Consider the following 23,035-nt stretch of genomic DNA (forward strand, 5'->3'; position numbering starts at 1 on the left):
CCTGGGTGCAGCTGGAAGAGAAGAGGAGCGCTGGGAGAGCAGAAGCAGGAGGGTCTGCAGCAGGGGGGCTGGGCAAGGGGACGAGCCCCACGGCGGCTCGGACGCTGCCCAGCATCACTGCCAGCTGGTCAGTTGTCACATACTGGGCACAGAGGAGAGGCAGAGTGAGAGGCGGCCAGTGGGCGCAAAGCCAGCGAAGGTCGAGGCAGCCGCTTGGGAGCCCCGCTGGGCAAAGAGGGAAAGGGTCCGGCCTGATCCAGGGGTAAACAGAAGCCCCCTCCCCTGGGCACCCCACCCACCCTCCCACCCACCCACCAGGGGAGCACACAGGGTTGCCCAGCAGTCAAGGAAGCCAGGCTGACAGGGCAGGTACCTCGTAGGTGAGGGGGGGCGGAGGTGGGGGGTTGACAGGAGAAGCATGAGCCCCTGGCCCGTGGCTACCCAAGCAGAAAGAGCCAGGCAGCTCCAGGGACTCCTAGAAGCAGCCAAGCAGAGAGAAGGATAATTAAGTGGGTGCGAGGCACTCCCTCCCTGCCTCCCTCTCTCTCTCTCTCTCTCTCTCACACACACACACACACACAGAGAGAGAGAGAGAGAGAGAGACAGACAGACTCTCTTCCCGCGAGGCTGGCCAGAAGCAAAGCACAGCAAACCAAGCAGGGCTGGCCTGCGGCCTGGGATGCCCAGCCTTCCCTCAGAGCGGCCTCTGAGGGCCCCGCGGGGGCGGGAGAGGCCGGTGGGGGCCACAGGTGGGGTCAAGGCAGTGCCGCCAAAGCCCAGCCACAGGTGAGCCCCTTAGCAGGCCAAGATGCAGAAGGAAGCAGGCCAAGCCGCCCAGCTAGGGGGCCGGATGCTCCAGGCATGCGCACCGTGCAGTGCGCCAAGCGTTACCTCTGACGTCACTGGGCAGGGATGGGTGGAGGAAGGGGCCGCGCCGCAGGAACCCACCAGGGCAGCCCCCTCCTCCAACGCAGAGCAGGCCAGCGCCTCCTGTTTGGGCAGGAAAAGCCGTGGGGGAGCGTCAGCTGCTGCAGGAAGCCCAGGGAAGGGGGGGGGCTAAGGGTTGGGGGGGAGGAACCGAGGGGGGGGCACGTGGACAGGGGAATGGGGGCCGGCTTCTGACAGAGCAGGCACAGACCTCTCAGAGCCTCAGGTCTCCGCGAGGGGAGGAGGGAGGGCAGAGGCACATAAGCCCAGAGTCGAGAGCTAGGCCTTCCCTTCTCTCCCAGCACAATCCCCCAGCTTTCAGCCCAAACAAGAGAGAAATGGATGCAAGACTGACACAAGCAGTCCAAGAGGAACAAAAAACACAAGAGTCTGTCATGAGGAGTCTGGGCATTGGAGGGTCCCCAAGCTCAGGATCCCTTCCCTCCCTCCAGAATTGGGCAGCTCCCTTGGACCTCGTGACCGTTTCCCGTCGGTCCCTGGCAGCATCTCCCTTCTGGGGGAGGCCACCGGCTGCGGCAGTGATGACAAGACCCCCCAGCCCTGAACCCTGGAAAGCTGCAGTGGGGGGCTGAAGGAGCTGGCCCTACCAGTGCACCCGACGACTTGGAAAACCTGCAAAGTTAAAGGCCCGGTGGGCAGGGGGGGGGAATTGCGGCTCTTAGAAGCAAAGCCCCCACGGCTACTCAGTGCCATGTGCCCAGAATCACAGGGCTGTGGACAGAATGAAACCAGCAAGAGGGGAATGCCCTGCCTTTTTGGAATGACAACCAATTGCTTCCACTCCTGACAAGTGGAAAACATAGAAGGCGCTTCCCGAAAGCAGTGGCAGAGCTTCCGGGGAGAGGTGCCCCCCCCCAGGCATGGGGGAATCAAATGCAACTCTCTTGCCCATTGGAGTGCCTTTGAAGGTGGGACCCTGAACCTTTCTGGCTGGCCTGGATGCAGCCGGCTCACCGAGGGGCTCCCCTTGGAATCTCTGCCCCAAGTCCTGGTAATATAAAGTGGGGCGGGGTGCAAAGCCATCTGGCCCCGGGATCCCACCCGATCACATACAAGGTTGCAAGACCTGAAAAGGGGGGGGGGGGCTGCTCAAGGCCCTCTGGAGCTGGAGCTGAAACCTCCCCTGCAAAGGGACCTCGGCCCCCTTACCTCTCGAAGGGCCCCTGCTGGGGTCTTGGGGAAGCCGGAGCCCCCCGTCAGCGTGCGATACTGCCTCTCCAAGGCCAGGAGTGCCTCTTTCTCCTGCCGCCAAAAGAAGAGGAGGAAAGACCATTCGGGGGGTGCTGCCACCTGGGCCACTGCCCCTCTTTTTGTGGGGCAGATCCCCGGAATGAGGTTCAGGCCAAGCCCCCCGCCCACTTGCCTGGAGGCCCAGAAGCAGCCAGCCCCCTGTCCTGCCCGGTGGCCACACACACACACACACCCCGGGCTCACCTTCTGCAGCAGCTGCAATGTGGCGCTCTTCTCCTGACTGAGTCGCTCGGCCTCCTGAGCCGCCTGCAGTCGGATCTGGTTGGCCTGGCTTTCCAGTGCCGCCACGCGCTCCTGGGGGAAGGAGGAGGAGGAGGAAGGTGGAGGCATGTCTACAGGGCTCAGCCGCCCCCCGCCCCCCCAAGGCAGCCCCTCTGGGCCCGGCCGCCCCCTCCCGGGCCTGCTCACCTTCCGCCGGGCCAGGCTGCGGAGGCTCTCGGCTTGGCTGTGGAGCAGCTGCTGGCTGAGCCTCTCCTGCTCCTCCTCCGCCCGGCTCTCCTTCTCCAGCTGCTGAAACTCCAGGTCCTCGAAGAGCTTGCTCTCGGCCTCCAGGGCCTCGGCTTCCTGCAGCAGGAGACGGCCGTCCCTGTTAGGTCTCGGGAAGGATTAGGGGGCTTCCAGGCAAAGGAGAGACGTGCGACAGCAGGAGACGGCGGGGCGTCCCAAGCCGAGCAGCGCTTGGTTACATTTGCTGTGTGCCCTTTAGGGTGGCTGGGCAAATGGGGTGGCTGTCCAAAGCTGAGGGTGGGGGGGGGAAGGGGGCGCATGCCTGCCCTGCCTGCCTGCCTGCCTACCGTGCTTACCGTCGCCTGGTGCTGAGCGGCCGAGCGGCGCAGGGCCACCTCGAGGGCAGGGAGGGGCAGGGGAAGGAAGGAGGGAGGCACTGACCCTTTGCGTTTGCTCCTGCAGCTGCTCCCTCATGGACTCAGGGCAGTTGTCAAGCTGGGTCCTGAGCTCAGAGTAGAGCGCCCGCAGTCTCTCGAGCTGCTTCCTTTCCGCATCAACCTTTGCTCTCTCCTGAATCCGGGAGAAAACAACACACACGAAAGAGGCAGAGGCAGAGAGAGAGAGAGAGAGAGAGAGAGAGAGAGAGAGAGAGAGAGAGAGAGAGAGAGGACATACTTCTCAAGAGCAGGCCATGCAAAGCTTAGGGGATTAGTGGGGAAGTCATGGGGGTGGGGGTGAGTGGGTGTGAGAGAAAAACGAATAGGGTTGCTGGGCCTCCACTCAGGACCTCCTCGGTCTTGCATCTCAAAGCTGCAGCCTTGGCAGAGTTGCTGCTGACCCCCCCCCCCCCGGCCCACCTCCCCCCACACCTGGTTCAACCACGCAAGGCCCGGGAGCTGCTGCAAACGGTTCTGCTTTCAGCCCAGCTTACGAGACCTCACCTCGCCCTCCCCAGCCCAGCCCAGCCCAGCCCTGCCTGTCAGCCCCATCTCGCACACACCCCACCACCCAGCCCATCTCACAACAGACAAGCCTGTGCTACCTTTGAGACACAAAACGAGGGTCTGACCCACTGGCATTGGAGTCACTCCGGTTTGAGGGCAGGGTGGGGAGTGTCAGGGGGCCCTGGACAGTTTGGGGCTTATGTGAGTGAATTAGTAAAGGCAGAGGAACCAGTCGGGCTCTCGGGGGGGGGGGTGTCAGTGCAGCGACAGCCAGGGCTATGTGTCGGATGCGACTCTTCCAGGGACTCCCAGCTTCGGTGCTCCAAGGCCTTTATCTCTCACGGCCGTGCTCGAGCCCTTCCGAGGGAGACTGGCCTGGGCGCTGCTAGCCGAGGACTCTCGGGGCCTCCCTCCAAGGACCCCGGAGCGTGGCTTCCCTGAGCCCGCTCCAAGGAGACCAAGGCCAGAGTCCCTATGAGGAACGTTCTGCCTGGAAAGGCTGGTATTCTGCATGAAAGAGGCACAGTTGTGCTCCCTTACACACCCCTCACCATGGCACTCTTCGTGGTGCAGAACTTCTCAAGGTAGGCCTGCCGCTGCAAACAGAGTAAAAGTTCTTGTGGCCTTTGCCGGGCTGGCAAATGTGGTTTGACCTTGCCTGAAAGGCGGTAAGAAGCCACAACTGGGGTCGTAGAATCCATGGGACTTACAGATGTGTTGACTCACCAAATCCTCACTCGTTCAGTGGGCCTACTCTTGCTGGGCCTCCCTACTAGATTTCGGCCATGGAGTGTTCGGGGGCTGCATCGGAGGCCAGGAGCTGCAGCCCACGAGGGCTTAAGCCAGCCCGGCATGGCTCGTTCCTCTTTCAAGGGGGCCCGGCACCTTTGGTCGCAGAACGCCAGGTCTCCTGAGCTGCAAGTGGAGGAAGCATGCAGCAGGATGGTGGTGGTTGGAGGTTCAGCAACAGCAACTCCAGGGTTTCCTCTGGCACCCTGCAAGATGCTGTCTTTATCACCCCCACCCCAAGAGCCTTTCAGCGCAGAGGTTACTTCGCCCGGCATCCATCAGTTTTGTTTGGGGCAGGATTTCATGGCACTCCAGCATCGGAGTCTTCACTTTTCATTTGAAAAGGCTGCACAAGCTCCTGCCACACCTCTGCACCCGAATGCGAGACTTGCTCATCCAAGCATCACGCCCTGCCCCCACCCCATCTGCACACACCCAAGGCAGATGCCTGCTGGGCACCTGGCCTGGTCTTGGTCTTCCACCCACGTCTGGGGAAAAGATCCCTGGCAAACCTGCCCAGAGACCATCCTGCCTCTTCCACCACTATGACACTGAAGGCTCACACCCTCTACCACCCTGGACCGGCTGGCCTGGTAGGTGGGGGGTCGGCATCCTCTCCCAGACCAGAAAGGGTCTCAAACTGTGCATTTGCAAAGGTCCTTGAGAGCACTGCAAATTTGCAGGACCCCACCCACAGCTCCACAGCACAGGAAGAAGAGCGGAAGCCCCCAAGCCAGGTCTCAGTACCCCGAGAGGCAGGCTGTGTATGGGAAGGCTCGGTCCAGCAGCCCCCCCCCCCCCCGCCTGCCTGCCTCTGTGGCCTCAGCCACCGTCTGCCTCTCTCTGTGGGCAGTCACAGAAGCAAGTGGAGAAAGAGAGAGCAAGAGAGAGAGAAACTGAACAGAGGAGTTACGGTTAGGGTTAGTGTAGGCTGAGTGGTTAGTGGCAGGACTCCGCAGGATGTGTGCTTCCCCCAGGCTCCCTGTCCGAGAGCAAAGGTTTGGGAAATGGTGGGAAAGAGCGCCCCCCCCCTAAAAGGAGGGCTGGCAGTAGCCCCTCTCCCAGGTGGGGGGTGTCTCCTTTTAGCCTTCCATCCAGTGCAGTGCTCCTCTCCGGGCATTTGGAGAGGGGGCAGGAAAGGAAGCACTGGGGGTCCCACGTTTTGCCACTGCTCCCCCTCCAGCAGCTGAGCCTGGCTCCATCAGGGACCTCCTACACCAAAGCCTGGAAGAAGAGAAAAACTCCCCCCCCCCTCCGGAGCTTGAAAAGGGGCCCTCCGGCTGGCCGCGCAGCATCGCGGGAGAGCCACCGCCCAGAGGTGAGAGCGCCAGCGGTCCCCAAGCGAGCGAGTGGTGCGTGGGAAAGCCGCAGGCAGAAGGGGAGGACAGGCGCCACTCGGCTGGGGCTCTGCGCAGAAGGCCCCCATCCGCTCTCTCCCACAAGGGCCGAAGTGGAGCCGTGGCAGTGAGCAGGCCTCCTCTGGCGCAGGAAGGGCAGAGCAGCTGAGCCAGCTGCTTACCTTGTCTCGGTCCCGATGGATGGCGGCGTCCAGGCTGGAGAGCCGTTCCTGCAGGCGCTGAGCCACTTCCTGCTCTTGCTGCAGCTGGGTCAGCTCAGCCTCTCGCTCCCCCTGCAGGAGGGCCCGCTCCATCTCCGCCTGGGGAGGGCAGGAAAGCTGCCCTGTCACGCTCTGGGGTGGTCCCTCTCCCTCTTTAACCCCTCCTCCAGGAAGAGCCGTGACCCCTCCTTGCAGGGCTCTCCTCAAAGGGGAAACCAGAAGGGGCCACCGTGGGTGTGGGATGTAAGGGGAGCAGTCCCGGCTGGTCCGGGGACCAGCACTTCCTACCCTCCTTGGTGAGCAGGAAAGGCTGGAAGGCAGACCTCCTACCAGCCTCTCCTAGGCGCCGCCCCCCCTCCCTAGGCAAGCCATCCTGATGCCTCACCTCCCGGGCTGTCTCCTGCAGCTGCTGTTCCAGCTCCTTGGCACGGCTCTTGAGCTGGTCAATGGTGGCCAGGGTGCGGGCACGCTCCTCCTCCAGCAAGGCTGCCTCCGGAGCACCTCTCGTCCCGGGCGGCTCATCGTGCTGCAGAAAGGTTGGCCAAGGCTTAAGCTCTACGCACTGCCATCGGGCTCGTCCACAGAAATGGCAGTGGCCCAGGGCGCGCCTTGCCAGACTTTCCTTCCACAAGGAAACGGGGGCGGGATAAGTGCCCACCAGCTCAACGGGGCAACGTCCACAGGTCAAAGCGCATATGTTGCCAGCTAAGACTTTGGCCGACCAAAGGCAAGTGAGGAGTCGGGTCCGGACCCTGCCTGCTTGGAGGCGTCTCCCATTATCTTGTTCCATTTTCCTGCCCACTTCTCGGCCGTGCTTTTGTTCCTGTCTGGATCAAGGGCTCTTCCTTCCCCTTCCCTGGGAACCCACTCTTTCTCCCACCCCCCCACCCCCCCAGCTAACAGGGAAGGCTAACTCCAACCAGGCTTCTGCCTTTTGCCTCTCCCTTTCCCAGCCTCTCTCGGTCCCCAAATCAGCTCAAGGAAGACCTGCTCCAGCTGTTCCCCTCGGGGGGGGCAGCAGTCCACCCATGCAGACTCCCTGGCCAACTGCGTGGCCTCCACACTTGCCATTTCAGCCAAGACTGTCGCCTCTCCGTCTGTCTCCCCCCCCCCCCCCATGAGTTCTTGGAAGTGAGGAATAAAAAGCTCCGCCATCACCCTGGATCCACCTGCTTGGGGAAGAGCAGGAGCTGGGGGTGGGCGCATGGGCACCTTGGAGAGCACCTTGCTGTCATGAGTCACTGCAACCCCCTCCCTCTCTTCCTAAGGGGGGCTAGCCCCCCTCCTGCCCCCTCACCTCGTGGCCCGCACTCTCGGTGCTGCTGCTCTCTTCCTCTTTCAGGTGGTCCTCCTCCGGCCCCTCTCTTTCGTGCAGCCCCCGGGACCTCACAAGTCGCTCCTTGGCCTCCCCAAGACTGGCCGACCCCTTGGATGGCCTCCTCCCAGGCTGGGTGGGGGTCTCGGCCCCACTCGGGAAGGGGCAGTGGTCCCGGCCGGCATCACTATCGCTACGCGTGTACTCAGCACACAGGTTGAGGATGGTCTCCAGCCGCTGGCGCTCCTGAGCACACAGGGAGAGAGGAAGAAGAAGAGGAGGAGGAGGAGGAGGAGGAGGAAGGCTGAGAAACCACCTTAGACCAGCAGAGCTGAAAGAGACCCTCTGGATCACCACGTCCAGCCCACCAAAGAAGCACAGTAAGGCATTGCACTCCCAACCTCTGCCTCCACAGCCAGAGACCTAAACCGCTCAGCTCTCCAGAGGCTGGCCTGTCCAGCTCAAGGGACCCAAGCATCTCAAAGCGGGTTGTGGGGCAGCTCAAGGGACCCAGAGCAATCCCGGGCAGGACCTAACGCTGCTCCTTCACGTCACCAAAGCGCCTTGTGCTCTGTTTGCTTTCCTGGGTTGCTGTTGCCTTGAACTTTTTACAAGAGAAAAGTAGAATTGGAAGCACATAAACTCTCTTTCCTTTCTAACCCAGTCACCCAGCAGTTCAATGAGGGTCAAGAAACGAAGACATTTTCTGGGTGCTGGGGCCAGAAGAAGTTTTTTTAAAAAGACACCCAGGAGAGAAGAAGGCAGAAACCTTTGAGAAAGGCACCTACACGCACACACCCCACACAGTGAGAAAGCTCGGAGAACATTTTTAGTGGGTCTACAAATGTACTGCCTTTGGACCACATGGCGACCCTTTATTCCAGCTGAACAGGGTGCCGGGGGGGGGGGGCTGGCAGAAGACTCCTACCTCATAGTTAGGCTGCTCATCATCACATTTGCTGCTGTGCAGAGTGATGCTTCTCCCCCCCACCCCACCCCCGGCCTCTTGCAAGCCAAGCGCACAGACACTTCCAGCCTCTCCCAACAAAGGCTGAGCTCCTAAAGCCCTCCTCCTCCCTCCCTCCCTCCCTCCCTGGCTGCCATGTGATGGCTAATGGCCGGGTGCAGGCCCAGGAGCAAGAAGGCTCCGTTAAACCCCCCCACCCCACCCCATCTCTTTCTAGCCTGTGAATCACACAAGCTGTGCAAACAAGCCACACATGTGAGTCAGTGCCTAGCCACCGTCAGGGCGGGAAGGGGAAGGGAGGAGAGGGCATGCCCCCTCCTGTGGCAAAAGCTGTGGGGAGGGGGCTTAGCTTTTCCAGCTAGGGACTGGCCAAGGTAGCCCCTCACCAGCCCAAAGGCAGACTCTGGGCTCGAGACCCGAGTGGGGCACCAGTGGGGTTTCCCCACCTCTCTGTCGGGGGCTGGGGGCCACGGTGTCCAAGGCTGGCAGCTGCAAACATTAGCTGCTTAGCCACCCAGCCATGCTCACCACACTGCATGTGTGCGCGCGCGCACACACACACACACACACACACCCCGACTTTCTGAACAAGCTTGTGGAGGAGAAGGGTGCAATGAAGCACCCGGGACAAGAGGCCTCGGTCCAGACCCCTGATGCAGGATTATTCCCACCACTAGAAGTGAGGCACACGTAGATGGCTGTCAAGGGGCACTTTCTGCCTGTGCGAGACTCAGGGGCTCCCTGCCTTCCTCCGGCTCCCTGCGCTGGGCTGTGCTGGCTGGGCTCTCGACAGGAACACACACACACACACACACACACACACCCGCCTGCTCTCCCAAGAGCCTGCTGGGGCTTGGCCCAGGCCGAGAGGGAGGAGGCCCGGCCGAAGGCGGACAAGCGGCTGCTGCAGGCTGCCGAGGCAGCGGGCCTCAGGCTCCAGGGCTTGTGGGCGTGATGCACCGGGGGATCCCCTACACGGTTCCTGGGGAGCGAGGGGGGCTGAGAGGCGAGGGTGAAAGGATCAGGGGCATCGGTAGGGGTGAGAGATTTGGCTCAGGGGAGGGATTTTGGAGACTCACTCAGAGTCAACTGTAGGTGGCCAGAGCTGAAACAAGGCAGCAAACGCCGGAGGGAAGCACCCTCGACAGGACCTCCTGGGAAAGGCTGAGGGGACCACCGGGAGGCTCCTCCGGCTTGGGGAGCCACCCCTTGTAAGGCAACAGAGGTACATGTGCGAATTCAGCTCCATCCGGCCGTCTGAGGGTGGCAGCCCCCTCCCCTGCCCCCCTTTGCTCCGCCCTTTGGCACCAAAGCTCTCCAAAGCAGTCCAACCAGAGCCCCTGTGCGTAACCCCAAGCCGGCCGAGGCAGCCCCCACCCCACCCCACCCCACCCCTCCCCTCCCCTCCCCTCTTGGGGGTATGGGCGCTACAGACCTAAAAGGGGGGCCCGTACCGCCAGTCACACTCACCAGCCGCTCCATCTCTTGCTCCCGGAGGCGCTCCTGGCGCTGCCAGCGATGGTATTCGAGCAGGTCTCCTTCCTGGCTGCTTAGCTCCGAGATGCTGTGCTTGCGCTCCCGCGGGGGTCCCGGCAGCGGGGTCTCTCCGGAGAACTTGCGGCGCCCGAGCGGGCTCTGGCGGGGCGAGGCCGAGGGCACGGCCAAGGAGCCCAGGCTGGCCGCCGGGCTCAAGCCAGTCCCAAAGCTGCCCGCCTTTGGCTGGGGGTGCTCTCCGCCGAGGAGCAGAGTGGGCGAAGGGCTGCGTCCCCGCAGGGCGAAAGAGGTGGCCGGGGGAGCCGGGGGGAGAGACGCCTCGAGGGCCTCTCGTCGCCAGGCCCCAGCAGCGCTCTCACTGGCTCTGGCTGGCAAGGAGGGGCTGCTGAGGGTGGCCGGGGAGGCCGCCCGGCGGGACAGGGCTGGGCTGATGGGGGGAAGGTCCCGCATGCTCTCCAGCGATCTCCGGCTGAGCCGGGGGCTCTCGGGGGCCGGCAAAGGCCGAGCCCAATGGCCGCTGTGCGTGCTCTCTGTGGCCTGGTGGGCCTTCCCCGGCGGGCCGTGGCGGGCTGAGCTGGGCGGCCTCTCCCGGCCCTCGAAGAAGGGGCTGGGGGGCCTTTCTTGCAGGGTGGGGGCCGCCTTGGTCCGTGAGGCAGAGGGCAGCTGGGACTTGGGGCCGAACGGCGGACTGTTGGGCAGCCGGGCCCGAGACGCCTCACTCGACCCAAGGGGCCGCAGGGAGCTCTGCTGGGCCGGGCGGGGGCTTTCCCCGGAAGGCCGAGCCCTGCGAGCCAGAGTCGGGCTTCGAAGGCCTTCAGGCATGGCTCTTGGTGCTGTCCGGGGGCTCCCAGGTCCTCGGGCTGGGCTTGAACTGCCGGGGCCACTCAAGAGATCCAGGCCAGGCGTGCCAGGCGAGGCCAGCATCGTATGGTTGAAACTGGAGGAGCGAACGGGGACCACCGGTGGGAGGGGAGGGCCCTGCTCGTGGCTACCTGGTGAGGGGCTCGTGCCACTGCTGCTGCTGGCCGGCGAGGAGAGGGGCGAGAACGGCGGGGAGGTGTTCTCGTAGCTGGATCCCACAGACATGGCACCAGGACTCTGGGGTGGGGAGAGCAGGTGACGGTTGCTGCCCTTCCTGCCGCCGTTCACCACAGAGAGGTCTGGTGACTGAGCCGTGCCAGGGGGCGGCTTAGGGGGCCGGCCGTCCTCCTCCAGGACCAGGGAGTCCATGATGTCTTGCAAGTCCCGCTCGATGGAGCTGACCAAGATGCGGTGGTTCTGCTGGGAAGGCCGGGGCTCCTCCCGATTGCCATTCAGCAGGCTGGGGGGCTCTGCAGAAACGCGAGGCGAGGCGGATGAGGACAGGAGGCAGAGGTGGCAACCCCCCACCCCACCCTGCCCCATAACCCTCCTTTCCCACCAGAAGGGTCCCTGTGCTAGGCAGGGGGGCTCTGCAGCAGCATTTCTTGCAAACCAGCTGAAAACCCTTCCTTGCCAAAGCAGGCCACCAAAGGCCCTGCTCTCTGGCTCTGCCCGAGATGCCCTGTCGTGGGTCACAATTCGAAACCACCCAGAAAACTCCAGGTCTGGCCCAAAGGGACAACCCCAACCTCAACCCCCAATAAAAGGAGCTGCATCCCGCAAACCCCATCCTGCCATCTGCCAGCCCCACCACTAGGAAGAGAGCCAAGCGGCAGGGGTGCCTCCAGAGCAAAAGGGGGCCATTGCAAACACAGCAGGGGCCACACCTCCTCCTCCCCCCCCCAGGGTCCCTCAGCTGTTCCTCCTGTTCATCCCACTTGATCTTCCAGCCATTCCCATCGGTTCCTGCCTGCAGGCATGGATGTACACCCATGCACACACACCTGCTGCAAGCCCATATTGGGCTGAAGGACTTCGACCCCCGGCAGGAATCATGCTCTTCATCCACTTGGCCTCAGCCGGATGATTGAATCGAAGGAACGTCGACTGGCCAATGCAGATCATGCACCCTGAAAGGGGAGACAGAAGAAGGAGGGAGGGAGGGAGGGAGGGAGGGAGGGAGAGCTTCAGCAGGAGGTCTCAGGAGGCGGAGCAGGAAAGCAGCCTCACTGGGCCCCGGGCCCTGGGCTGCCCTCCTGGGGCCATGGAGATGCCTTGGGGGCAGTCGTGGCAGCTTTGGGGGCGGGGGTTCAGATGCTGGCGGGGAGATTTAGGTGGAACAACAGGGCCAGTGTCCTCTGTGTGTGTGTGTGTGTGTGTGTATGTGAGAGAGAGAGAGAGAGAGAGAGAGAGAGAGAGAGAGAGAGAGAGAGAGCGCTGGGCAATGAAACTGCTGGTCTTTCCTCACCTGCCCCCCCCCGTGCTGGTCGGCCTGCTGCCTGAGGGCCCCCCCCCCCAGCGGCTGCACAAACACCAGGCCTGTGGATCAAAGCCAGGCTCGCACATTGGGGCTGAAGGAGAGAATTTAGCGCCCGAGGGAAGAACATTCCGGCCTCCCTGGCTGGCAGACAAGCCTCTTGCAGCGGGCTGGCCTGCACCTAAACCGAGCATAAGGCGGGACGGAGGTGGGGTGTGCGGAGCATGAGCGTTGTCAGGTCCCACTGCGCCTCTTCCGTGCCCACCTCTCTTGCTGGGACTCACCCCACCCCAGAGCCATCTTTTCTCCAAGAGGGGTCAGGCCCTGCCAGGACCAACCCTTGCCCTGCCAGAGGGAGGGCTGGCCCAGGGATCCCTGGTCTCCTCCATCGGGCGGCGGAGGGGGCCTCCCTGCTGCTCCGCGCGGCCCAGGAATCCAGGTTGGGCCCCCTGCCCTCGGCTGCCTGGCGAAGCCGCCCCTCCAGGAAAAGGAACGGGTCCGGCGGCTGCCCCCTCGACAGGCACAGGGGGCAGGGTCCTGCCACCCCGAGGAGCCAAACCCGGCCCGCGTCCACTGCAGGAACTCGTCACTGTCAGCCCGGCCGTTACCACCCACCCACCTGTGCCTCGCCAAGGGGGAGTCAGGCGAGAAGGAGAGCAAAGCACTGGCTCCTCTCCCAAATTATGTCCACACAGACAGACACAAACCCCACCAAAAAAAAAAAAAAAAAAAAAGGCAAAACACACCATGCTCTGCTGGCACCAGGCTTCCTAGCCGTTTTTGAAATAAACAAATGAAATTGAAGGTTGCTAAAAATGGAACCGGGCTAATCTTTCTCCTAAAACTGCCCAGCCTTCCCACAACTGCTTTACATCTGCTGGCAGAGCTTGACTCAGGCAGGCGAGGGATCCCTGGGGGGGGGCTGCACCTCCTCTCAGGAGCCCCCCACAGCAGGGGCATGAGTGCCTCTTACTGACTTGGCAGTGCCTCCACCCTGGGGGTGGGGGGGACAGGGGCTCCAGTTGCCCCCCCCCGACCCCACCAGGCCCTCGGCTGTAAACTGGGGAGGGGGAGGGAAGCAGGGCGGGCGGGCGGGGGCTTTAGTGAAGAGGATTTTCTGGTGGGGTTCCTTCCTGAGTAGTCCCAGGGCAGGGAATCCTGACAGGAGAAAACCACTTTGCCTTTGGGGCACCGCAGCCCTGCTGAATCTCTCTCCCCCTCCAGGACTCCCAGCAGGTCCTCGGATGGGCTGCAAGGGAGGTGGGGGTGGGTGGGGGTTGGAGGAACTCAAAGCCTCTTTCCCCCCCCCCCACCCGGCCTGGAGGGGACTCTGGGTGGGGGAGCAGCCCCCTTCGTCCCCGCGGGCGGACAGCAGAAAGCCCTCCTGGGCAAACTGCAGCCGGGAGTATTGGCCAGGCCGAGGAAGAAGGGGGGGCGCGCGGGGGAGGGGGGAGAGAGTTTACCTCGACCTACCTTAACCCGGGAACCCTTCACCCCCGTCAGGAGGCAGAAGAGCGGCGGGGAGAGGCCGGCGCTGCCCCGGCCCTTCTCCAGCCCTGGCAGAGGCGGAAATACGCACAAGCCCCAGAAAGAACAGGTGGCGGCCCCGGGGGTGGGTGGGTGGTTGGGGGGGGGAGAGGGAGGAACGGAGGGAGGGGAGACGGTTCTCGCCGGGTGGCAGCTGGAAGGCAGCCAGGGAGGGGGGAGGGGACGGCAAGGGGGCGTCACCGGGGGCCGTGCCTCCTTCCCTCCCTCCCTCCCCCCCCAGCTGTGGACCAGTCGGAGACGGCCAAACCCTCTCTCCTCCCCCCCCGCGCCCCCCCAACCCTCTCTGGAAAGCTCCGCGCGGCTTCCGGGCCTCAGCCTCCTTCGCGCCCCCTCCCCGGCCTTTTGTGAGGGGCGGGATCGCGGAGATCCATCAGCCAGGGCGGGGCTGCCCCCATCTGGACCCCCGTCTGGTCCCCGCCGCTTGCTTGGGGCGGGGCGGGGCGGGGCACATCCACGCTCGACTCTTCCTTAACCTGCAGCATCACCCTGGAAACTTTTCTCTTCCTCACAACAACCCGGTAAGGTAGAGCATGAAGCCGAACTTCTCTCCACGCTTGGGGTTTGGATCCCCCCGCAACGCTCCCCGCCTGAGATTGAGGCGGAGGGTCTTCCCCGCCCCCCGAAATGTCCTCCCTCCCCCCCGGAAGGAAAGACGAAACCCTCGTCCTGGGCATCCCAGCCGTCTTTGGCCCCCCAGGGCGACGCCAACGGCACGCGCAGGCCCTCCGTCGAGGCCCCGGGCCCCCCCCCCCCGGCTCGGGCGGCCGCGTGTGTCTGTGCGTGCGTGCGTGTGTGCGCGCGTGTGTCCACCGCGGGCCTCGGACTACCGGAAGGGTGTCCCCCCTCCAACCCCGGGGAGAGGAAGGGAAGGGGCAGGGCAGGGCCCCGGGCGCCTGGGTTCAGATCGGCCGCCGGGGGCAAAAGGGGGCCGGCGCTGGATGAGCAAGAGGGGGCGCCCCCCCCTTCTCGCTTCCCCTCGGTGCGGGCAACCCGATCGGGACGTCGGGTCCCCACCCCCAGCATCGAAGTCGGGCGGGGCTGAGCCCTCCCCAGCCCGGCACGCCGAGCCACGCCGTCGGGGCCACCTAAAAATAGCGCCGGCGCCGGCCGGGTCGGGCCCCGGGAGCGCCTGTGCCCGCGGCCGCCGAGGGAGGGCGGGGGAGCGCCGGCGTGAGCCTCGCCCTGCGCCTCCGCCACTTCGGAGGGGGGGACCTCCGCCCCCTCCCGCCCCGCCGGGCACCGCACTCACCACCGGCCGCTGCCGCCGCGCCTGCCCGCCCGAGCCCGGCCTCGCCTTGCTCCGCTCGCTGGCTGGCTCGCCCGCCCGCCGGCCCGCCCGCCGCGGCGGTGCCAAGGCCGGCCCCAGCTGGCGGGGTCTGTTTGTTCAGGGGGCGGCTCCGGCTCCTCCTCTCCTGCTGCTGCCGCTGCCGCCCTCGCCCTCCTCCTGGCCTTCCTCGGCGGCGCGACCGGCCCGGGGCGTCGCCGACCCTCCTCGCCGGACTCCCGGGAGCGGCAGGCGGGGGAGAGCTGGGCCCGGACGGGGCCGAACCGGAGCGCATCGCGGGGCCTCGCCTGGTCTTGGGCCAAGCAGCAGCGGAGCCCCAGGCGCCTTGCCCAGCAGGCTCCGGTTCTCTTCGTGCCTGCCGGTTGTTTGAAGAGGAGGCGGCGGCGTAAGGCTGCTGCTCCCGACAGAGGCCTGCTCCTTGTTAGGCAGGAGCGTGACCTTGTCTGCGCACCCCTGGGGGCCACGCGGAGGCCTCAACTTCGAAGCCAATCTCTGGGTCAAAAAATGGGGCCAGCCTGCCCGAAGAGACTGGAGCCGTGGGAGGACGGTGGGAGGGTGACGTTTTCCCGGGGGTCTCCCTTACAATCCTGCTTCCCAAAGGGAAAGGGTGGAAATCAGCATCCACCCCACCCTCCCACCTCAGCCGAGATGCCAGCAACGCATGGCCAGAAAAGGAACTATGGGGTGAACAGGTGTCCACCACACGACTCTCCCCAGAAGAGTCCAAAAGACCAAACCCAAGCCCAGGAGAAGTTTTCCAAGCGGGCGCCCACACACACACACACACACAGACCACAGAGGAAGGCTGGCTGGCACCTGCAAGGGTCAGAGCCCAGAGAACAGAATCCGGCTTCTAGCCCTAAGCAAAGCAGGGAGACCCTCCCACACCTAAGTAGCCGACTGGTACCTTGTCCATTTTATTCATGAGACTTTTAGCTCAAATCTCTCCCCAAAGCAGGAGTCAAGGTGACTAACAATTAAAAGAATTTTAAAAGTACCAGTCTTAAAAAAAAAAAAAAAAGGAAAGGAAAAAGGAAAGGAAAGGAAATTAACTAATAGCAAATGCTTAAGCAATTTGAAGTAAACACCTCCTAGATTAAGAGCCCCTTTTCTAGCCACCCAGCTTAAATGGTAAAGCCTGCCTGGTTCAGAAGGAATCCAGAGGAGGATAACAGGGAAGGGGCCAACCGGCCTCCTTTGGAGTAATCACGGGCCAGTTCTGAATCATGACCTCTTCCAGAGTTTTCTAGGAACCAGCGTATTCAGAAGCAGTTTGCCATTCCCTTCTCCTGGGGGTGCTATGGGACCACACCGCTGGCCCATTCACCCTTTGCAGCCACCAAGCAGTCCCTCTCCCTTCAGGGGAAGCCAAGCCCTTCCTGGGGCCCCTCCCAACTCCCTGGCAGCCCCAAAGTGCAGGGGGCCTCTCTCCCCAGAGAGGCTGAAGTCCTGTCTCCTGAGCAAATTCTCTCTGTGGCTGTGCCACCTCTACCTGGCTGGTTGGTTTTATGCAGCTCAATTTTTTTTTAGTATTATACTGTAGGGAGTTGCTATTTCTGCTGTCCTGATGCTGAATGTTTTTTGTAACTCAGTGAAGGAACCTGCTGGAGCAAGCCGAAGAACTGTGGAAACAGCACAAGGGAAGCACAACAAGCTACTGGAAGGGGAAGACCAGCCAGTGCCAGTGGGCTTGAGGAGCAGCTGAAACACTAGACCAGTTCTTGCTGAAGCCCACAGCCAAATCTGCATAAACCTAAGCCCAGGAGGGAACACTCCCCCCAGCAAATCCAAGCAGAGATTCTAGGAAGACAAGCCAGTGTCAGAATGGTATTTTCCCAGCCGTTCCTCAAAATCTGCCCACTTTGCCAGGGGCTGCTCTGGGTTAATAAGGCCTTGGCCCTACCATCAAGCATAGAAGGGGCGGTGAGGAGAGGGCACAAGGCCGGGCTCAGATGCCGCTAGAAGGAGCCGGAAATGGGGGGGGGGAACCCCATTCACCTGGCTTTGCCTGCTCTGCCCCACACGAGCCCTTCCTAATGGTCTCCTCTCGGGAGTCACAAGGCCAGGTGATCCTTCAGCTCCTCTGTGGCCGGCACTGAAGGGAAAGCTTCCTCAAGACGCAGGGTCAATGCTTTGAGCAAGGAAGAAGCCTCCAGCGGCATGGATTGGAAAGGAGGGCAACCAAGGTGATTCCCCAGCACCCCTGCGCAGGTTTGACCAGCTGAGCTGCTGCCTCTCCCCCCATCGCTGGCTTGATCCTGCCCACATGCGAGCTCACAGCTTAGCAGCCTGGTGTGCAGTGAGGGGTGCTGTGGGGGAGGATAATCCCTCTGAGCACATCTGTGTGTCTCTCTCTGGCTCTCTCCAGCCTGGTGCGTGAGCGAGCGAGGACAGAGGTGTCAGCCCACGCCTGGCTGGGATCGACTTCCGTCATGGAGAGAAGTAGCTCAGTGGTTTTCCCCCTCCTGGCCCAGGGAGGCCACGTGGCTGTTAATTTTTGAAAGATTTCTACTGTCTGGCTGGGGCACTGGCAGAGAAGGAATGTGATTCAGGCAGGAAACCCAGCCTGTTTGGAAAATCTGACCCTGCGATCGGTGGTGCAGGAGCACAGAGGGAGCGCTGGGTGGAGAGAGTGAGGCAGAGCCTAGAGGGGCTCTCTCCAAGACAGGAGGCGGCGCGGGAGGGCAGGGTCGGGGAGGGAGGGAGGGAGGGGCTGCCTGGACATCTCTCCCAGAGCTGGGAAGTGGGTGTGTTTTGGACTACAATGCCCAGAATCCTCCAGCCAATGTACTGGCTGAGAATTTCTGGGAAATTTCATCGAAAAGGCACCTTGAAAAGCTTTGTTGTCTATGTGCTTTAACAGATACATTGATTCAAGCAGGAGAAAAGTAGCAATTAGCAATTTGGGCGGGGGGGGACAGAGAGAGAGAGCATCCCAGAGGTGACTGGAAAATGTAAAAAGTGTCCCTGCCCCCTTTGGCACCTGTGGGGAGGAAGAGGTGTGGCTGCAGAACTCCATTTCAGAACTACTGAGGGTCTCCCAGAATTTGTGCCTGCACCTCCAGCCTTTCCAGGAAGGAAGGAAAGAAGGAAGGAAGGTGCTGAGGCCAAAAGGGCTGCCATTCTGCCCCATCCGGACCACGGTCTAAGTGACTAAGGCAGTGAAGGAGGACGCAGCTCTCTGGCTGGAGGAGTGCACCAAACCCCCGTCCCACATTCCTGGCCAACTCTCTCACTTCAGCGAAGGCCACAGCCCTGCAAAGAATCCCAAAGGGAAGCCACCTTTGGCCCGCTGGTCTTGGGTGCAGGAGGAGCCCCCCCCCCGGGAAGGTCCTGGCAGCAGCATAGCCGGCAGGGCTTTTCAAACGGGCTAGAGCTCTAAACGGGTGGGGCGGGCACCAAACTCCCTCCCTTCTTGGGAAGACCAGCAAGCCAAAGAACAGGCTCCCTGCTGTGGCTGGCAAGCCTCAGGCAGGAATGCCTGGAGAAGCAAATGCCAGCCGGACATGGCGGCTGGCAGTGGGGGGGGGGAAGGACAGGGTTGTGGGGGAGTGAGAGAGAGAGAGCACTTTTCCCTTTGCCCCACCCAGGAGGCCCAAGAGATGCCCTCCCTCCCTCCCTCCCTTGCCCCTCAGGCTCCCCATTGTTTGTGCTGGTGGATCCTCCCTCCTTGGCAGCTGAGGACAAAGAGGGCCACAGATCCAGGAGGACATCCCCGAGGCAAAGCGGCACAGCCAGCCGGAGGATTGGTCTCCCCCCCCCCCCCGCAGGGAGCAGCAGCTCGCTCCGTTGGTTGCCCAGTCCAGAAAGGGTGAGGCTGCCTCCGTCAGGATTTGGGGGATCACTAGAGGCAATGTCAAACTGCCCCCCCGGGAAGCCCCCAAAGTCTGCTGGTGGGCACATCCTTTCAGATGGGGGGGGGGGAGAGAGAGATGGATCCTGCTTGGTCAGACACGGAGCTGCAGTTCCATCTGGCCAATGCAGGCAGCCCTGGCCTTTCCAGCTGCCGGACAATTGCCCTGCAGCTTGCAGCGACACTCAGCTGTGGGGAAAGGGCAGGACAGGACCGACCTATGGAGGTCAAGTGCATGGAAAGCAGGGAGACCGTTGCCCTGTAGCTGAGCCCAGGGTCTTGGGTGGCTCGGTCCTTCGGCAGAAGAGACGGGCGCAGATAAACGGATCGGCTGGGCTGGAAAGCGGCCCCCTGGCGTACCTGAGCAGGGAGGGGGGGTGCTGCTAGGCTGCTTCATGATAGCAGGGTCAAGCAGCAAACCCTCCAAACTATCAGCAGTGGAAGACCTCCAACCGCCCCACCCCCAACAAAAAGCAAGGCAGCAAGGGACTCAGGTATGGGGCATGCACTCTTTTGTAACAACTCTCTCCCCACTCCACTGACTGTGAGATGAACTGACTTGATGCAGGGACCCATGTGGAGCATTTGCAACTGACGGTTCCCCCAGCAAGTCTTGGGACCACCAGATACACACACAGAGAGAGAGGGAGAGATAGGGAGAGAGATGAGCCAAGTGAGGCATCCCTTACCTTGAGAAAGGCGAGTGGGGCGGGTAATGGCCAGCCCGTCAATGGCACATGGGTTGCCGCAGGGGTGCAGTGTGAGGGTCCCCTGAATGTTCTCAATGAAGCAATGCCTGGCGGCCACCCCAGGGCCCTGCAGCAGAACATCCCCACTGGCTGAGCCCAGCACCGTCTTGCCTGCAAGGAGACATGGGCAGAAGGGACTCAGCAGGATGCTGTCCTCACCCTAACATGTGGATCCTCTGTTTAAGGAGGACTGGGGGGGGGGCACAGCCCCAGCCCCAAAGAAGCCAAAGGAGCCGGGGCCCTGGGTTGAGGGCCCCCCCGAGCCCTCCAGAAGGGGCCGGGCAGAGAGAACCACATCCCTGGCAAGCTGCCCTCCCTCCCACACCCCACACCCCACCCCCACCCCCTGGGCACTTACCCTCTTCCAGAGGCAAGAGGGTGATGGCCGTGCTCAACCGCCCACTGCCCAGGCTCACCAGGTGGGGCTTCTCCGCCTGCACCTTCAGGGCCTTGCCGGTCTCCGTCAGGTCCAGCAGCCCGCTCTGCCGGACAGGGAAGAAGAAGAAGAAGAAGAAGAGGGCTCTCATAGCCAGAAGGAGGGCCTGCGGTGGGTTCCCCAACCACCCTCCCAAGGTGGCAGGAAGGGTGAGGGTAAAGGGGCCCTGTAAAGGGGAGTCCTGGATGCAGGAGGGGAGGGGCAGGAAGGAGCGGTCCCTGACCCTGGAAGAATCCTGGTGCCCAGGCTCCCTCTAACAGGATCCGCAAAGAAGCCAATTAGCCCAAAGGGATTAACCATCCATCCCTCTAAGCAGCCGGTGGCAGCAAGGGCCGGGCCTCGGGCGAGAAGCCAGGGAGGAAAGGAGGCCATGGAGGAGGAGTGGCGGCCCTCGGGGTGCAGGTGGGGCCACCGGTGCTTCAGTGGAGCACCCACCCATCGACACGGCCCCCCTTTTCCTCTCGTGTTGTAAAGAGCATTCAGTGTTTCTTTGTTCCATTTCTGGCTAGGGAGCCTGCCTGACTCTCCTCCTCCCACCTTCTGGGCTCAGCCACCAACCTACCGAGTCTGCCCAGGAATCCAAGGGGGAACCTTTGCTTTGTGCCCTTCCGGCAGTGGCTTCCCTGGCTAGAGGTTAGAGAAAGCGCTTCAGGGGAGGGAGGAACTACCGTTTCCAGAATCCTCCAGCCAGCATGGTTACTGCAGGGCGATTCACCCACAGGGGGATTCTAGGAGCTGGAATCCAAAAATGTGCCCAGCTACAGGGCAACGTGATTGCCCTAAAGAATAAAATAAACTCTAGACCAGAAGAGGAGCATAAAGCAAGATTTGCCTTAATCCAAACAGCAAACGGTCACATTTAACACTGGTTTCACTCCAGATTGTCCAAACTCTTCACCTGTTGCCCATTAAAAAGGTAATAAGGTGACATCTGGCCATTTGACCCCATACCCCAGAGCAAGAGGCATTCTCAAAAGGCCCCCACTTCCTTCCTTCCTTCCTTCCTTCCTTCCTTCCTTCCTTCCTTCCTTCCTTCCTTCCTTCCTCGGGATACTTGTTTTCCCAGATTTAGCCTTCAGGCTTTTGCCCTCTCATCACCGCCGAGGGGTGGGTGGCAGAGCACGCCCCCGCCCCCAAGGGGGCCGTCCAGTTCCCACCCCACCTGAGTGTCCGCTCACCTTGGCGGGGCTCGGCGTCGGGCGGGCTGGGTTGGCCCCACGGCGGTTACAGGTCTCCATGGCCGAAGTCCCCTTCCTGGAGCAAAGAGGGAGGCTCTATTCGTGGCGGGAGGGAGCGCCCCCAAAACACAACCCCTCCCGAGAGGCACCCCGCCCCCTCAGCCCCGCCCCACCATCCTGCCCTGACCCCCAGCTCTCGGCCCTTCTGTCTGGAAGGAGCCCCTCCTGGGGATGGCCCGACGAGGCCCCCTCGGATCCAGGACCCCAAAGGAGGGGGGCCGCCCTCTTAATCCCCCCCCGCCGCCGCTTTCCCAGGTGAGCGGGGCTGGAAGGACGCCTTGTGCTGGGGGAGCATCGACCCTGGGAGGCGCGCACGAGGAGCAACTCCCTCCCGGGCGCGGCCCCGACCTTGCTCCAGCCCCCGCCGCCTCGGCTCCATTGTCTGGGGTTCTCACCTATTGTGGGTCTCCTGACTCCGCCCCCAGCATACCTCGCCCGCCGTCGCCCCCTCCTCCTCCTCCTCCGGAGGCCCGAATGGGCGTCTCTGGAGCGCCGCCTACAGGCCGAGCGCCAACGCCGCGCCGTCCGGACCGGGCGGCGGAGCAGCCCCCTCCCGGTGCGGTCCACAGCCCTGGGACCGGCCTCGGTGCCCCCGAGCACGAAGGAGGCTTCTTCCCTCTCCTCCGCCTGCCCAGAAGGCGGGAGCCCCACTCGTTTGTCCTCCCGCGGGTCCCCTCGGCGGAGCCTCCGGATCCAAAGAAGAGGCCGGGCGGGCGGGCGGGCGGGCGGGCGGAGTTTTTCGCTGGCTCTCCGGCTTGCTCTGCCCTCTTTTCCGCCTCACCCTCCAGCGCGAAGGGCCGGCATGGCAAGCACCGCCCGCCCTGACAAGCAGCCTCTGTTCTGGGCAGGAGGAGGAGGGGAGCGCGGGGCCACCCCCACCTTGCCAGCCACAAGGCGCCTTTCTTCTCGCGGCTGCCAGAGAATGAGGCACTTGTGTGGCGGGGAGCGGCCGGGCAGCAAATGCCAAAGGGCCCGTTCCAGCTCCCGGGAGCTGGGATGGAGACGACTCCCACAAGCGCTACGTTTGGCGGCGGCGGGGGGGCGGGGGGGAGAGGTGGACGCCCTCAACCATCACCCCGTGAAAAAAAGGCAAAGGTGTGGGAGGAAGGGACCCCTGCCTGCCTGCCTGCCTGCCTGCCTGCCTGCCTGCCTTCCTCCCCCACCCCAGTATCCTGGTGTTGCCCCGCTCTGGGGGAGCTGGACACCATCCGAGACCTGGCTTTCTTTCCCAGGCTGAGTGCTCCTCCTCAGCTGCCCTCCGCCCATGAGGAGAGAGCCAGCCAGCCGGCCGGCCGGCCAGCGAGCCTGGGAATGGAGGGGGCGGCAGGCCTGATCCTGAGCCGGGCCAAGTCTAGGCTGCCCGCCCATGGACGTTGCGTGGCCAGAGGCTGTGAAGGGGCTGCCCCAAGCCCCCACCTGGCAGCCCAGAAGGAGGGAGGGAGGGAGGGAGGGGGAGAGAAAGCCAATGGTGGGACACAGGAGAGAAGGGGTAGGTCCAAAGGCCCTCTGGCAGCGCAAGACCTCCTTCTTGAGGCCAGGCCCAAACTGCTCCTCTCCACAGGGTGGGCAAGGAGCCCTCCCCGCCCTGCCCCCCTCGCCTAAGCCCAAGGTGCCAGGGGCTGGACACCCACCACAACGGGCCTTCCAAAAAGAGGCCTCTTGGTTCCTGGAGGGACACCCCCAGGGCCAGGGCAGGAGCTCTGGCGGCAGGCAGCTGGGAGGTGCTGGCGGCCAGTCCCCTGGGCAGCTGGAGCCCCTGAGTCGCTGGGAGGAAGCAGCCCTTCCTGTCCCACACGCCACCCAGGCCCAGGGATGAGGCAGGCCCAGGTCAGAGGTTGCCAAGGCAACAGGCGGACCGCAGCAGCAGCAGGGACC

The 23,035-nt window shown here is 63.1% G+C and overlaps 1 protein-coding gene and 1 long non-coding RNA gene across 20 annotated transcripts in view; one reads left to right on the forward strand and one right to left on the reverse strand.

Annotated features, from left to right (window-relative positions):
- The window catches only part of PHLDB1 (pleckstrin homology like domain family B member 1), a 31,812-nt gene that overhangs the window by 6,293 nt on the left and 2,484 nt on the right, over window positions 1–23,035 (reverse strand). For 5 of the 19 annotated variants that reach the window (XM_072979407.2, XM_078379541.1, XM_078379536.1 and 2 more), the window contains exons 2-16: window positions 21,101–21,176; window positions 19,845–19,968; window positions 19,427–19,597; window positions 11,579–11,704; window positions 9,690–11,044; window positions 7,235–7,498; window positions 6,323–6,463; window positions 5,899–6,036; window positions 3,088–3,216; window positions 2,608–2,763; window positions 2,383–2,493; window positions 2,098–2,190; window positions 892–990; window positions 374–475; window positions 2–142 (exon numbers count right to left, since the gene is read on the reverse strand). In XM_072979407.2, coding sequence (XP_072835508.2) covers window positions 2–142; window positions 374–475; window positions 892–990; window positions 2,098–2,190; window positions 2,383–2,493; window positions 2,608–2,763; window positions 3,088–3,216; window positions 5,899–6,036; window positions 6,323–6,463; window positions 7,235–7,498; window positions 9,690–11,044; window positions 11,579–11,704; window positions 19,427–19,597; window positions 19,845–19,968; window positions 21,101–21,160 — 3,210 coding nt within the window. In that variant the 5' untranslated portion in view covers window positions 21,161–21,176. Of the gene's footprint in view, window position 1; window positions 143–373; window positions 476–891; window positions 991–2,097; window positions 2,191–2,382; window positions 2,494–2,607; window positions 2,764–3,087; window positions 3,217–5,898; window positions 6,037–6,322; window positions 6,464–7,234; window positions 7,499–9,689; window positions 11,045–11,578; window positions 11,705–13,524; window positions 13,662–14,848; window positions 15,174–19,426; window positions 19,598–19,844; window positions 19,969–21,100; window positions 21,177–21,287; window positions 21,503–21,555; window positions 22,120–23,035 lie in introns of those variants that run through there. The other 14 variants (XM_072979402.2, XM_072979406.2, XM_072979405.2 and 11 more) reach the window with 14 other exon arrangements.
- Window positions 13,876–16,722, forward strand: LOC144584106 (uncharacterized). The gene is made up of 2 exons (XR_013538163.1): window positions 13,876–14,117; window positions 16,477–16,722. It is a non-coding gene; the product is annotated as an uncharacterized LOC144584106 (long non-coding RNA).

Source organism: Pogona vitticeps, chromosome 8 (assembly GCF_051106095.1).
Source record: "Pogona vitticeps strain Pit_001003342236 chromosome 8, PviZW2.1, whole genome shotgun sequence".
In the NCBI taxonomy this organism is placed as follows: domain Eukaryota; kingdom Metazoa; phylum Chordata; class Lepidosauria; order Squamata; family Agamidae; genus Pogona; species Pogona vitticeps.